Source organism: Typopeltis vanoorti, chromosome 6 (genome assembly GCF_054136105.1).
Source record: "Typopeltis vanoorti isolate ZY-2024b chromosome 6, IOZ_Tvanoo_1.0, whole genome shotgun sequence".
In the NCBI taxonomy this organism is placed as follows: domain Eukaryota; kingdom Metazoa; phylum Arthropoda; class Arachnida; order Uropygi; family Thelyphonidae; genus Typopeltis; species Typopeltis vanoorti.
The window spans coordinates 61,210,793-61,226,210 of record NC_143554.1 but is presented as its reverse complement, the minus strand read 5'-3'; the positions used below and the strand labels follow the sequence as shown (position 1 = coordinate 61,226,210).

The window sequence follows — 15,418 nt, the reverse complement described above, 5'->3', positions numbered from 1 at the left end:
TCTTAGGGTATTGCAGAATCTCAGTGTAAATATAGCTGTGGGATATCATCTAGGGTTTTGCAAGAATGTGTAAGGGAACTGGCAATGCCTTTGACTGTTTTAATAGTCTGTGTAATTTAAGTCTCAGCTCTAGTAGAGTTCTAAGGGAGTGGAAAGAGGGCAAAATAATTCCTTTGCATAAGGGAGGTTCTAAGACTACATTAGCAAATTATAGACCAATCAGTATCTCAGGCATGGTGATCAAAGTCCTAAAAAGGACTTTTATCACCATGCCTGAGATACTGATTGGGAGATGGACTGAGTCCTTCACTCTTTATCTCTTCATCTGAATGAAGAAAATCTGTGTGGATGGGGTGTTATTGAGCTAAAAGCTCCAATCATGACTGAGTAATGGCATTAGCCGAGCCTCAGTTAAAACTGTATTGGCTACAGCATTGCCATCCGTTACCCTGAAAGTCCTAAAAAGAACTTTCGTGTGTAGAGGCTTAAGTGCTGTGAGGACATAATGTTGGAGGCTTAATGGATTTTTTACAACACTCAAAAAGAATTAAAATAGAATTTAATACTTCCTATATTTCGTCCTAGTCACTAGGACATCTACGGGGATTACAAAAACAACTAATGTAACATGCACACAAATATCATACAATACTAAGCCCAACCACATGGGTGACACTAAAGCCCTATCTAGGTGGAGTGCCCCTCTAAGGGCAGTAGTAGGTGGCCTAGAATGTAAGGTGGGACCTCTGGTGATGCAACCGTATTTATTAAGATTTGGTTGGTTTCTGAGAGCTGCTGCTGCTTCTAAGAAAAGTCTCTCTTTCTTGAATTTGCTGTGGTGGAGCATGATGGTTTTCTTCCATGATACCCTGTGGGCGGTGTCCAAAACATGGTCAGCCAAGCCTGAATGACCATAGTTGTGTTTACAGATGTAAGACTTGTGTTCCTCCAGGTGTCACCCACGTGGTTGCTTAGTATTGTATGATTGTGTGCGTGTTACATTAGTTGTTTTTGTAATCCTCGTAGATGTCCTAGTGACTAAGACGAATTATAGGAAGTATTAAATTCTATTTTAATCCTTTTTGAGTGTTGTAAAAAATCCATTAAGCCTCCAACATGATAAAAAGGACTTTGTTCAACCTACCAACAACCACTCCTCCTGAACTACTTGGTGATAAAAGTATTAGAAAAATTGATAAAAAAGAGAATTTAAGAATGGGTAGATAAAAATTATACTGTATGAGGATCAACATGGCTTTGTAAAAGGTTGATCATGCCTTAGTAATTTACTAACTTTTTATAATAGAGTAACTCTGTTATAAAAGTTAGATAAAGGAAATGGCTACAATGATTTTGCAAAGGCGTTTAGACAGAATGCCACATAAAACTCTGTTACGCAAATTAGAACAAATGGGTATGGATATTGGTTAAGTGAATAAGAGGGTGACTTCTAGACAGATAAAAAGTGGTATATGGAGGGGCAGAAAGAATCAAAGTGAAAACAGGTGTCTAGTGGTGTGCTGCAAGGTTCAGTGCTGGAACCATTGCTGTTTATACATTTAATAATTTGTATAGGAAATAATCTAAATGGAAATATTCAGTTGTTTACTGATGATGTGAAATTGGGTATAGTAACAGTTAATCAAGGCGATGTGGAGAGCTTGCAGGATGATTTCAATAGGATGTCAGTATGGGCAAAAGTTAATGGATGTCAGTTTAATGTGGAGAAATGTAAGTTTGGGATAAATGGATTACAAGCCATGTATCACATGGATGGCACTATATTCCAGGAAATAGATGAAGTCAGGGGTAGTAGACAGAGTTTAGAGGTTTAGAGGACATATTGCTGAGGTAGCCCATAAGATTACTTGGCTATTGAAGCCAAGTAATTAACAAGTAGAGATAAGGAAGTTGTCATTCCTCTTTATAAGACCTTGATATGCTCAAGTCTGGTCCTCTGGTTTCTTGGAGGTGATGAAGTGGTGGAGAGGATTCAAAGGCAAGTGACCAAGATGGTGAGTGGCCTGTGGAATGTTCCCTATGAGGATAGATTGAAGGTGCGTGGATTACAGAAGTTGGTTGATAGGAGAAAAAGGGGAGATATGATAGAAACATTTAAATTGCTTAAAGGGTTTTATAGGATAGATGCAGGGAGAAATGTTTCAGCACTTGGCTAGAGGGACCAGAACAAGGATTCATCCCTGCAAGTTAAATAAAGGTGTGGTTAGTAGGAGTGTGACGACTAGATTCGTTTCTTGGAGAGTGGTGGTGAATGAATGAATGGAATGGGATGCCAGTCAGTTGAGTGCTTTGTCTGTTAATGGGTTTAAGGAGAAGTATAATAGATTGTGTGGATAGATTGAGTCTCCTGTGATGAGTCTTCAGACTCCATGGAGATGCCCATATAATAATAATAATAATTTCTAAATTTTGCTTGTTTCTAAACATTGTGAGATGGATAGGGCTTCTCATGTGACACAGCAACAGAAAACAATTGAGGAAAATAAATACTTTCTCGACTTTCAAGTTTAACTGTTCATATTCTTTTTACTCCACTTGCTATTTATTTTAGGTTGCTGTGTCATTGTTAATTAATGTCACTTGTATGACTGAGTGTTCTCTAAACATAAAATGATAGGTGCATATCCTATTGTCTCATTGGTTGTATTCTATTAAGATAAAAGCAGTTTTATATATATTTATATAGCATATAATATTTCTATAGATACATTGATGGAATTTTTGCAATTTAAAACGATTCTTTTGATTTACATTTTGTATCCAAAATAAATGCAGTTCATTCTAGAATTCAGTACACTTTAGAAAATGAAGAAAACAGACAAATAGCTTTTATGGATCTTCTAAGTCTTTGTCAACCTGATGGCAGAGTGTCTACAGGAAGAATTGTAATGCATTCAACTTTTCAACCTGCTTGTCAAATGGTTTGAATGAGCTCTTCATCAACAAATGTTTAGCAGCTCTAGAATTTCTGCTTCTGCTCAAGTTGAAATCATTTCTATTCCACTGCCTTATATAAATGTGTGGCTAGTAGGGGGTATGAATGCATTGCAAAAAATGTTAGTCTTAGCATTTTTGTGGCATTTTTTCCTGTAAGGAAAATTTTCTTAGCTTTCTTTCATCTCCAGAGGACAGACTTTCTCTTCTTGGTTTTCCACCTGTCTTTTGGAAAATCTCAAATATATGATTTTATCCATCATGAAGAACATCTCTTACTTCAGATACTACGATCCTAAACAATTTGGGATTACTAAAAATGCCATCCCTTCTAAGCACAGTTTTCTGGAATAAGAGTAAGGTCTTACATAGGAGCAGATTTCTTATGAAACGTCTTATAACGGAACCTGTGAAAGGTAACTTCATTTCCCAAACTTGAATAGATCTGATGGTCTACGTATCTCCTTTATGGGAGGTAGTACTTTTTTTTCAATCTGCTAATCTTTCCTGATTTGTTTAATTAATTGTATACATTTTTATATATATGTTTCTTTCCTTTTCTTTCTATTTAAATTTCTTCAATTTTATATATACAGTCATCCCTCAACTTATGCCAAGGTTCCATCTGGCAGGACGTACGTCGATACATTAAATCAACAGAGTTATAGACAACCGTAATAAGTATAAATTTTGAGCACATTTTGAGAATTCCCTATACTGCACACGAAACCAATGAAAATGTCCGAAAACTGATTGACTCAATAGATGGGAGAAAAAGAGAAAATATTCTAACAGTCATCAGAAGAAGACAGATGAAATGATTCGGACATGTGGAGAGGGCTAATGGCATTCCAAAGCAAACCTTAATAGGAATCGTTCCGGGATCAAAGGTTTGGGGCCGACCTCGATTAAAATGGACTGATAACATCAAAAAATGGACAAAAACAAGAGACCGAGACGACTGGAGGAGGCTAGCAAAGAGTATCACCTACCAGCCATGAATGACCCAACGGTTCATTTAGGACTATGGGAGAAGAAAAATAAGTATACTGTCATTTTAATTTTTAAACCTTGTAAAACTGTACTGTGCATTACTGCCACTATAAAACAGGAGAATAATTAATCACCCAAATCTTCCTCCACAATCACATCTTCATTATCTTTCCTATGTGAAAGACCAAGCTGCAGCTCTTCTGGTGTAACCTTTTGTTTTTTGATGAAAATGTCCGATGTGCTTTGCTTATTCCTCTTCTTCTTTTCATATGAATTTGTTCATAGCAAGCAAGCAAACGCATCATGTACTTATCGTTTCTATTATTAAGTAGTGTTCAACATTGGGGTCCATGTCTTCAGCCATTTTGATAACCACTAACTGCAAAGAACATTTCTGTAAGACCCTTCACTGTGAATTGTTTAACTGCCGCTTGTAGTTAAGCAGTTCACAGAACTACCTCTTCTTGTTTCTCTTTTCCCTCTTCCTTTTCTCGTTCTTCCTCTTCTGCAACACATTTTTCCTCCAGTTCGACCAATTCTTCGTTGGTCAACTCTTCACAGGCACTTTCTCATCATTCACTTCGAGATTGAGATTGTTTGCTATTTCTTCATTCAATTTACAGAGGTCTTCATTTTTTTTTTTCAAAACTTCCAAAATCGTGCACAAACATTTTTAATGTCTATTTTCATATGCCACTCATACATTGAGCGGTCACTTCATCCCAAACCACAGCAATATTTTTAATAGCATGATAAATATTGAATGCTTTGCAGATTTGCATGAGAGTCTGATCATTTCCTTCATTGGCAGAAATGGCTTGTGAAGAAGTTCTCCATAGATAATAAGCCTTAAACACTGAAGAACCCCCTGATCCATCAGTTGGATCAATGAAGTAGTGTTTAGAGGGAGAAACATGACCTTGATCCTGGAGTGAAGATCACTGATGTAAAGATGGATGACCTGGAGCATTATCTAGAATTAATAAAATTTTAAATTCTACATTTTCTTCACACAATAACTTTTCATTTCACTCGCATAACAGTTGATTAAGGCATCCACAACTTCTTATTGCTCTGATAATGAATTGGAAGAGTGCTTCCTAGTGTTTTTGAGGGCTTATGCATTCTGTGTCAAATCACAAATGATTTCAGTTTATATCCCCCCCCCCCCAACAGAATCATAGCATGGTCTTTAAGAGCTTTGAAACCATGCATGGATTTTAGCTTTTGGTGGATGAATGTCTGCTCAGGCATTTTTTTCCAAAACAAAGTCCATATTAAATATTTGCTATGGCAAATAATTGTATCCAATTTATCCTTGGCAGGCTTCTCATTAGCACTTGCAGATTCACCATACATTTTCACCTTATGCAGCACAAAACTGCTTGAATCTTATGAATCAACTGGAAGAAGCATTGAATTCGTAATTGTAATCAGGCTCTGCTTTCTCCTTCAGCATGTTGAAGAGACATAGTGGTTATGGTCATAGTACTAAGGGAGTATACACTTTTGGTTCAGGTCCTCTATCCATGATGCAAGTAGCTTTTCCATATCACCAATAGAACCTTGTCGTTGCTTCTTCATTATCATTGATTTAATGGAAGCAGACCCTTTCACAGCCTCTATGATTTTATCCTTATTTTTCAAAATGGTCGTCACTAGATTGAGACCATCAGAAATCATCAGCTGGATATAAGTTGCAACTTTGTTTCAAGATCAATTGCTCACCTCTTTTTCTGTGATTCTTCACTAGGTTTTTTGATTGGGCATGTAGGGGGCCATGTTACACAAAATATCCTGAAATATTTAACAATAAACACACAACCTATTTCTCAAACACAAAATCAACAGAGGAACTGTTGAAGAAACGTGCTGATTGCCAACTGAAGTTACCACTGAATGCACTATTGTCACTGCACAATGATGCATTGTGGCTAAATATAAACCTTTTGACTTTACACTCACTTGCGTCTTGTTCAAAAGTATAGTAGAAAATGTTTATTCCCTTATGGGATCATGGATGTATCTTCGAATGGACGCAAGTTGAGGGATGACTATATATAATTAGGGAAGTGTTGATGGTTTTGTAACCTCACTGTGGCTACTTTGGTGTTAGCTTTTAGAATTTGTGTGTTGTTTACTTTGCTGTTCCATTTCCTCCTGAAGATGCCTGGGAAACATTGGCAAACATTTTATAATTAAAGATCAAGTATTATTTATTACAGAATATGAACCCAAACTTTTCTTGGTACTGACGCTGTGAATATGTTATGAAATACTGCTTAAAGTAATCATCTTAATAGTACATTTCAGTTTTAAAAAAGCCTAGAAAAATTTACTTTTCCAATTATCTCAGTTTGGCAAATGTTTTAAAAAGCACTTTTTTTTAGCTTTCTTTTCATGAAATAGTGTTATTCATTACAGATCACAAGAGTTGCAAGTTAATTGAAATTAAGAATGACTGACACAGATACCATTCCACCTGTCAATGAAGATAATCTACAATCAAATGTTGAAAATCAGAATGAGGAGCAGCAACAGATGAAAGATCCAGAAGCAGCTGTGACTGAAATAGTAACAGATGAAACTATTAAAGAACCCACTGAATCTGAAGAGCCATCTGCAGATACAGGCACAAGTGCATCCACTGGTATTGCAAATGAATCTGAATCTGCCACCCTTGAAAAGGAACAATCTGAAACACAGGTAAATTGATTTTAAGAAATTGATCCATAGATTAGTAGTAACAAAATTGATATATGCAGGCTTAATAATCCTGAAAAAAACTTCATAATTATAAACAAAATTTATTTCTGCAAGTGCTTGTCATTCAGCATCAATCGGAATGGCATGGAATATTGCTGTCATGTGGGCATTTTTCCAATCTTGTTATTTAATAAGTCTGCAAATGAAACTTAAACTTTGTGTTATATTATATTTATATTACATAAGCAGTACTCAGTGAGCAAACTGATAGCAATGCTTTACCAGATTATAACATTACATTTACATGCAATGGATTCTGACACAAAATGACACAAAATGTTTTAAATGTCTTGACAGAGAACTAGGTATAACATGTTGAAAGTTTATTTTTCACTTGGTTAGACTATAATAAATTTTGTTTAATTCTTTATCCAAGTGTGAGCGAATAAAGTTTGCACCTGAAAGTATCTTCAGGACTGGGGTAAGGTGGTACAACACTGGGAAACTCGTTGCAAAGGTGGAGGAGGATAACATCACTCCTATCTCAGTATCTTCCATAATGCAAAACACATCTCCTTGCGGATATGTATAATGTTATGCATTAAGGGAAGGGCCACCACCCAGACTAGTTTCGACCTTTATTGAGGTCTCTTCAGTGGGAGTTGTCAAACAGTGTGCCACCTTTTTATTAAATTACTCTGGATTTAGAGAAAGATGTTGAAAGTTTATTTTTCACTTGGTTAGACTATAATAAATTTTGTTTAATTCTTTATCCAAGTGTGAGCGAATAAAGTTTGCACCTGAAAGTATCTTCAGGACTGGGGTAAGGTGGTACAACACCGGGAAACTCATTGCAAAGGTGGAGGAAGCTAACATCACTCCTATCTCAGTATCTCCCATAATGCAAAACACATCTCCTTGCGGATATGTATAATGTTATGCATTAAGGGAAGGGCCACTACCCAGACTAGTTTCGACCTTTATTGAGGTCTCTTCAGTGAGAGCCAGCCCCAATTGGAGATACCATGCAGAAGCATTAGCAAGGTCATCTCTACCTATAGGAGTTGTCAAACGTTGTGCCACCTTTTTATTAAATTACTTTGAATTTAGAGAAAGATGTTGAAAGTTTATTTTTCACTTGGTTAGACTATATATTGGATAAAGGATTAAACTAAATTTATTATAGGTTTAACATATAGTCACTGAAATTTGTATGCAACAGAGAAAAGCTGTTTCCCCAAACAGATACATGGGGGACCAAAAGTTTTTAGAACCTGCTGTTATAATCCAGTTTATTATTATTATTATTTTTATTATGTTGTCTGCGATGAGTTATTTAATGTAATTATAACTTTAAAAGTGACACAATCATTAAAGGAATTTCTTAAACATGCATTTGATCTAAAATAAACATAGCCTGAACTAATCTACTAAAATATATTCATCTTATCATTCTGCTGATTTGTATGATGTCTTCTCTATTATTTTCACAGCTGCCAGTACCTTCTTTCGCTTTCTCTAAACATAAAAACACAAGCTGCTGCTTGTCATCATCTACACAGTTCAGCTTAAAAATTATCAAATGGCAATTTGATCTCATTTTTCATTCCATTTGCCTGTTTGGAGCTGTCTTCCTTGTACCATTTTCTGAAAGTGCTACAGTCCTTGAAAAAATCTCTTCAGGAGATTTCTTTTTTTTTCCTCTTAATCTAGGATGATGAAACATTCCATTTTTAACAGGATTGCCTTCTCCTTTTTCAGCCACTGATCCCATTTTCCCAAGAAAATGCAAACAGGATGCCAAATGTTTCTGATTTTTTTTTTTTTTTTAAATGTGTCCCATTTTTGTTTCTCTTTTTTTTTGTAACCTCTAGCTGTACTTTAACCTAACTATGCAATTTGCTAATGAGTTAAGGAGTTTACCGTATTTTCAATAGATGGCATTATAATCCATTCAAATGTAATTGAGATAACCTTCACATAATTTCCACAGGTGGTATTGTAATGCACACGAGAGTCGAACAGAAGATTCGACTTGTGTATAGCATGGCCAACACAACAGACATGTGGAAATGCATTTCTGGTATTTGCTCTGGTGTTTTTCAAAGTATTGGTGTGTTGTTGGTGGTGTAAACTGTAACATTATTTGAAAGGTTTAGTAATTAATTATAAATACAATTTGTTGAAAATAGTTATCAGATGCCAGAACAAGAAGTAGTTTAACGGACATGTTATTATTATTATTATTATTATTATTCTGGGTGACTCCAGGGAGTCCTTAGACTCATCGAGGGAGGCCCTAAACATCATGTCCAGACAACTATATGACATTCTCACAGTACCTATCATACCTTGCCTTGAACTAACTCACTGTCATAGCACCCACAACAGACTCTGGTAGCTTATTCCACTCATTTACCACTCTAAAAGTAAAAAACCCAGCTCTAACACCCTTGCTAACCACACTCTTGCTCAGCTTCCATAAGTGTCCCATAGTTCTCCCACCACCAGTCCTGATTTCAAAAATATCCTCTGAATTAATCCTATAGAAACCCTTTAGCAATTTGAATGTCTCTATCATATCTCCCCTTTTCCACCTATCAACTAATTTCTGCAACCCACAAATCTTCAGCCTGTTCTCATAAGGTTCATTCCATAGACCTGCTATCATCTTGGTCACTTACCTCTGGATCTTCTCCACCTCCTCCCCATCAAGAAGAAACCTAGGTGACCAAATCTGGGCACAGTAGTCAAGATGAGATCTTATCAAGGTACAGAGGTACAATAACTTGTTTGTCTCTGCTCGTCAAAGTATTTTTCAACAACCAAGAGTGTTGATGAGCTGATTTAACCACTTTTGCAACGTGCCCCCCTAAACTTCATCTCCCTATCCACCAACACTCCCAAGTCCCTGGCCTCATCAATCTCCTGGAGTACAGTTACACCAATGTGGTATACCGCTGCTAATCTTTTCACTCCAAAATGCATAACCTTGCATTTTGTCACATTAAATTGACATCCATTCTCCTTAGCCCAGAACTCCAATCTATCCAAGTCGTCCTGCAAGATTTTGACATCTTCTGCATTTACTATTGCCTTACCTAACTTTGCATCATCAGCGAACAAATGAACTGTTCCTCTTAGATCCTTCCTTATATCGTTAATGAACAAATTAAACAGCAGTGGTCCAAGTACAGAACCCTGCGGCACACCACTAGTCACAGGCCATCTTTTGGACTCTATTCCTGAATAAACTACTCTCTGATATCTCTCTATCAACCACCCACCTATCCATCTCTCCAACCCTATATCCATTCCCATATGCTACAGTTTACTGATTAGAATTCCATGTGGTATCCTGTCAAAGGCCTTAGCAAGGTCCAGCAGTATCACTGTATACTCATTACCTTTATCCATTTCAGCCGTCATTGTGTTATAAAACATGAGCAAGTTATTGAGGCATGATCTACCCTTCACAAAGCCATGCTGTCCTCCGTACAGTATCTCATTTTCATCAATCCATTCCTGTATTTTTTACCTTGATTATTTACTCCAAGACCTTGACGATGACTCCTGATATGCTAATCGGTCGGTAATTTGCAACAATAGTCTTGGATCCTCCTTTATGCAGTGGAACTATTTTTCCCCTCTTTCCACACCTTCGGGACTAAACGAGTCCCAAGACTCAGATTAGGCAACATGGTTAAAGGCACTGATAATTCTTTAGCCGCTTCACGTAAGACTCGTACCGGTATACCATCCAATCCCACAGATGTATTACCTCCACTTCATTCATCACAATTCCCATATAAACTAATGGTTCCTTCATTTTTTCAATGTCACCACCTGAATGATATACTCTTGCAAATTGCTCGCTCAGTAATTCCACTATATCGACTGATTCAGTGACCACTGGCATTCCTTAAAATCATTCTGCCGTGTACAGTTTTTTATTGCAGCATATTGAAAGAACTGTTTGGGATTCTCTTTAGCTTGCATAGCTAGTTTCCGTTCATAATCTGCTTTTGCTTTTTTTACCACACTCATTACCCTTCTGGTCTGTGCTTTATACTGTTCATGTGCCTGCAGGTCACCTTTCTTTTTAAATTCCCTACACAGTTGTTTCTTTTTTTTGCAGCTCAAGCTTAATGGTGTTATTCATTCATTTAACCCCTACTTGTTTTACTATTCAGCCCCTAGGTATACAATCAGCCATAACCTCCTGTGAATGCTCCTTGACCACTTCCCATACTCTATTGTCATCAAGCCCCTGCAGTTTTACATGCCATGGCACTGATCCAAGCAATCTCCTAAGCTTGTCATACTTGCCAGCACGGTAATTCCACATATTCCCTGTCTTAATTGAAAATTCCACACCTTTAACCACCTCCCAGGACCTTATGATCACTCTCCAATAGGGGGCAACATGGTCATATTCATTACAGTCAAATTCTCAGATGCTATTACCAGGTCAAGCACTCAAACCCCGTAATATTTTCAATTACATGCTGTCTCAGATAGTTATCCCTTAATAATTGAATAAAATCCATTTCCTTCCTCCCATGTGTCCTCTCCTTCCAATCAATGATACCAGTTGAAATCCCCCATAATAATTACCCTCCTTTCACTCATTTCATCAGTTTGTTTATGCATACTATCTCCACATCTATTCCATCACCTGGTCTATAGCAGCACCCAACTGTATATTTTGTTCTGCCAGTCTCAATCTCACACCAAATAGCCTCAAATGAGCTCTTTTCACTATCCTGCAATACAACTTCAATTCTCCTTGGCTGCAGTTCATCAGCTATCATCAGTAACACTCCTCCCCCACATTTTATTCTCTCTGACCCTCCTAAACACACTATAACCTACACATTCTATCCCACTAATTATATCATCTTCCGTCAGCCATGTTTCACTAATGTCAATAACCTGTGGCCAGGAAGAGCAATCAAGGCCAAAAATTCTTCCTTCTTGTTCTTAATACTCCTGGCATTAGTATACATGAAATGCAGAGGTCCCTTTATCCCATCCCTATCTTGATGGGTTATTTTAACTATCCCATTCCGATTTCTTGTCCTTAGTACTGGCTCGGATACATTATACACATTCTTACACTCAACTGTCTCAGTGATGTCCGCATATCTTCCCCCCCCCCCCCCCCCCCGGTAATTCTAGTTTCCCTGGTTCTGCACATCCATTTTTCACTTCATCCAGCAACACTTTTTCCAGTCTCTGCACACCAAATCCATTCAAATGCAGGCCATCCATCTTGTATAAATCCTTTCGCCCATCAAATTCATTCCACACATCCACGAATTCCACACCGTGTGCATTAACCTGTGCATAAAGTCATTTGCGATTATGGCCCTCCTTCTAAACTCCTCTCTGTTGTACTGCGGCAACAGACTCACCATCCTAACTCTGTCGCTCTTTTCTTTCGCTACCTTTAACAATACTTTCAAGTCCTCTCTCATAAAAAATTTATCTCCTTTCAATTCATTCGTACCCGTCACAACTATCAGTTCTTTCACCCTCTGTTTTTGCGCTCTAATACTCTCACTTACATCCTTAAATTTCGCACCTGGTAAATACAGTTTAGTTAAACTTCCATCTATCACTCCTCTTAATAACGAGTCACCATACAATACTCTTTCCTTCATTTCTGAAACTCTCCCACTCTCTTACGCTTATTTTTCCTTTGAAACACTTGTTTATTTCCGTTAGCCAAGGCACTCTGGAAAGAATTTTGCAGGTGCTGCACACTGTGTATCACTCCGCGCAGCCTAGCGATCTCGCTCCCTACAAATAATGCCTCATTTTTTTCATCATTTAAACCATTTTTCTCTCTGTATAGTTGCTTTCACTCTCTCTTTGATCACTGCTCTCATTGCCATCTTGTACAACATGGCAAATCCCTATCAAGCCACTATTTACACTCACATTCTGGCTTTCTTCAACCATATCTCACAACCGGACACATACTTCAATTCCTCACTTTGCTTACACTTTCTGCACATTCTCCCACCACTATCACTTTCCATCCATACTCCAGCCTCCTTTAGGAAAGCATACATCCCACATGCATCACATTGGACAAACTCCCTCACATTACAGTTTTTGAGCAAAGGCATCGTATTTTTGGATGCCATTATGTTACGTCACATTTGGCACCATGTGCTATTCTATGAAACGTATTTAAAGTATTAAGTTAAATAAAATGGAATTTATACCAAAATCACAGACACAACCAGCTATCAAAAATAAACAATACTACGTTAAGATTTAAACCAATATTCCAATTTTCACTCAAAATTATACTTAGCTTTCGGGAGCTCTCTGAAAACACTACACACGCCATGTAGCCCTCTAGCGGCCAAAATGTTGAAACAAGAATTCTTGTTCCTAACCAAGTCATAATGTTAATGATAAAATTTTACTTACTACTATGTTTATAGAGTTGAATTTTCTGTTGAACATAAAGATCATTCAGATATTATATAGCATGCTGCTAAAAAGAAGCAATTGCAGCAAAAAGTGCAAGCCATTAACTAACCACTTTGCTAAGCAAAGATTTACATCTTGTTGTTTTGTCAACAAGATGTAAAACATCTTGCTGCACAAGAAGGATTACTAGCTTTCCATAGTATCATGCAGTAATCATTTGGTTATATCATTGGATTGTGCATCTACCATCATCTGAAATTTATTCTCAAAAAGATTGACATGTGCAAGAGGTGAAAGTATAGTTATGAATGTACTGGCTCCTTTTTTGCATTTCATGTAGTGATAAGTAACTTTACTAAAGCAAAATATGTATATGTTATGGTAGACCCCAAGCCTGAATTTGGTCCCAATTTTTGGTGAGGTATTTTATATCTATGAAAGGAATACAAATGAAATCTTTAAATTCCAAAATTTTGTAGAAGAAACATCTGAGATATCAATGGATCACATTCTGTCAGATTGGAGAAATATAAATTAAACCGACAAGATAATAGCATTTGCTGGCGACAACTGCGAGACCAACTTTGATGGCATTGCAAGGAAAGGCAACAATAATGTCTTTTATAAGTTAATCAAGAACATGAAAATGCACATCTTGTGAATATGTCGTGTTGCACATATCATAACACTTTTCAAACAGGTGTAGATGTGTTGCCAATTGATGCAAATCAATTATTAATAATGTTTCAACATTTTCAAGTTGAAAACTGTAAACATGAACTGCATTGTCAGTATTGAATATGTGGATTAGGCAACACATTGTAGCTATTAGGCAAACACACAAAGATGGCAAATTGAATGTGGAAATGGGTCGATGATGAAATAAATATATGTGGAAAAATTGAGTGTATGAAGCCAGCAGCATTTGGAAGACCTCAAAACTATTTTAACATCATTAATCAGAGGATGGGTTAGAAAATATAAATTAGTTGATTAGTTATTACTATATAATTAAGTAGTAGGTAAGATGATAGATGTGTGGAGTGGAGTGCCCTCCCACAATGAGTCCAGGACTCCTTGGAGGGTGTCACATAATAATAACAAAATTGATCTTATCTCTTATGTGAGATAAGTTGCCAAGTAATACAGGTGACCATTTGCTTCTGGGTATTGTCATTAGCAAGTTAATCTTTGTATTCTTGCCCTATGTTACAGCATAACATAGGGAAAGGATGCAAAACAAAGAAAGGAAAAATGAAGGTCACTCAGAAATGCTGTTAGGCCAAATGTATAAACCTGTACAAGAAAAAATATTTGTGAAGTTATGAAAAAGTTATTTGAAGAAAGCATTAGAAATTGAATTTGAAAACAAGGAGCAAACCTCGGAGCCTCATTGACAAATGCTGATGAAGACATTGATTCATCTAGGAGTGGTGTGGTGAAGTTTGCAAGGATAGAAAAATCTAATCTTCGTGGTAGATGCAAGAAGTTAAAGGCAATCGTGGAAAGTCCTGGAAAAGAAGAAAGTACTGTCATACCCCGACTTGCGCGAATCTGGAGTTACGCGGTTTCTTATATGTATGTATTCCCGTCCCGCTTCACGCCTCACCACTAGTCATATCTTTCAGGCGCCGGCCGCATTTGCCACTGTCGCACATGCTGTGAACAAGCACTGGCGTGTTTCGCACGGTCTCCATTCATATACAATTTTTATAGTCTACAAACCTTTCGATTGTTTAATGTTCTTGATAAAAATTTTATCACATAAAAATTAATGTCATCCAAAAGAAGCAAGTCCGATTCTTCTACAGCTAGCAAGAAAAGAAAAACATTGACTCTGTAAACAAAACTCAACATTATTAAGGATTTTGAAGGCAGAATGAAAATTTGTGAGCTAGCAAAGAAGTTCGATCTACAGGAATCCACAGTAAGAACAATCATAAAAGAAAGGTTTTTACAGATTTTGGAGGACATAGATTCTAACGAGGAACGAATTGTAGCCACAAGGCAAGGAATAAAAAAACAACTTGCTATGAAGAAATTTTGCGTGACAAGAAAAAGACATTATGACGTCAGACGAATCTATTAGATTTTATAAAACCATTGACATCGAAATAACTTTCTTTTTTTATGTATGAAAAACTACAATTATGATTATATTTCTTAGAAAATAGAAGTGTTTTTGTAAACCTTTGGTTCCAATTGTATGTTTGTATATATAAATTACATGCAAAATTATACCCCGAGTTACACGAATTCGACTTACACGCTTTTTGTTGGTCCCACCTACAGTGTAACTTCGGGGTTTTACTGT

General features: G+C 36.8%; 1 protein-coding gene across 1 annotated transcript in view; it reads left to right on the top strand.

Annotated features, from left to right (window-relative positions):
* The window catches only part of LOC150105489 (uncharacterized), a 134,818-nt gene that overhangs the window by 18,225 nt on the left and 101,175 nt on the right, over positions 1-15,418 (top strand). Inside the window, exon 2 of the mRNA XM_090394205.1 lies at positions 6,373-6,654. Within this exon, the coding sequence (XP_090250331.1) occupies positions 6,406-6,654 (249 nt within the window). The 5' untranslated portion in view covers positions 6,373-6,405. The remainder of the gene's footprint in view (positions 1-6,372; positions 6,655-15,418) is intronic.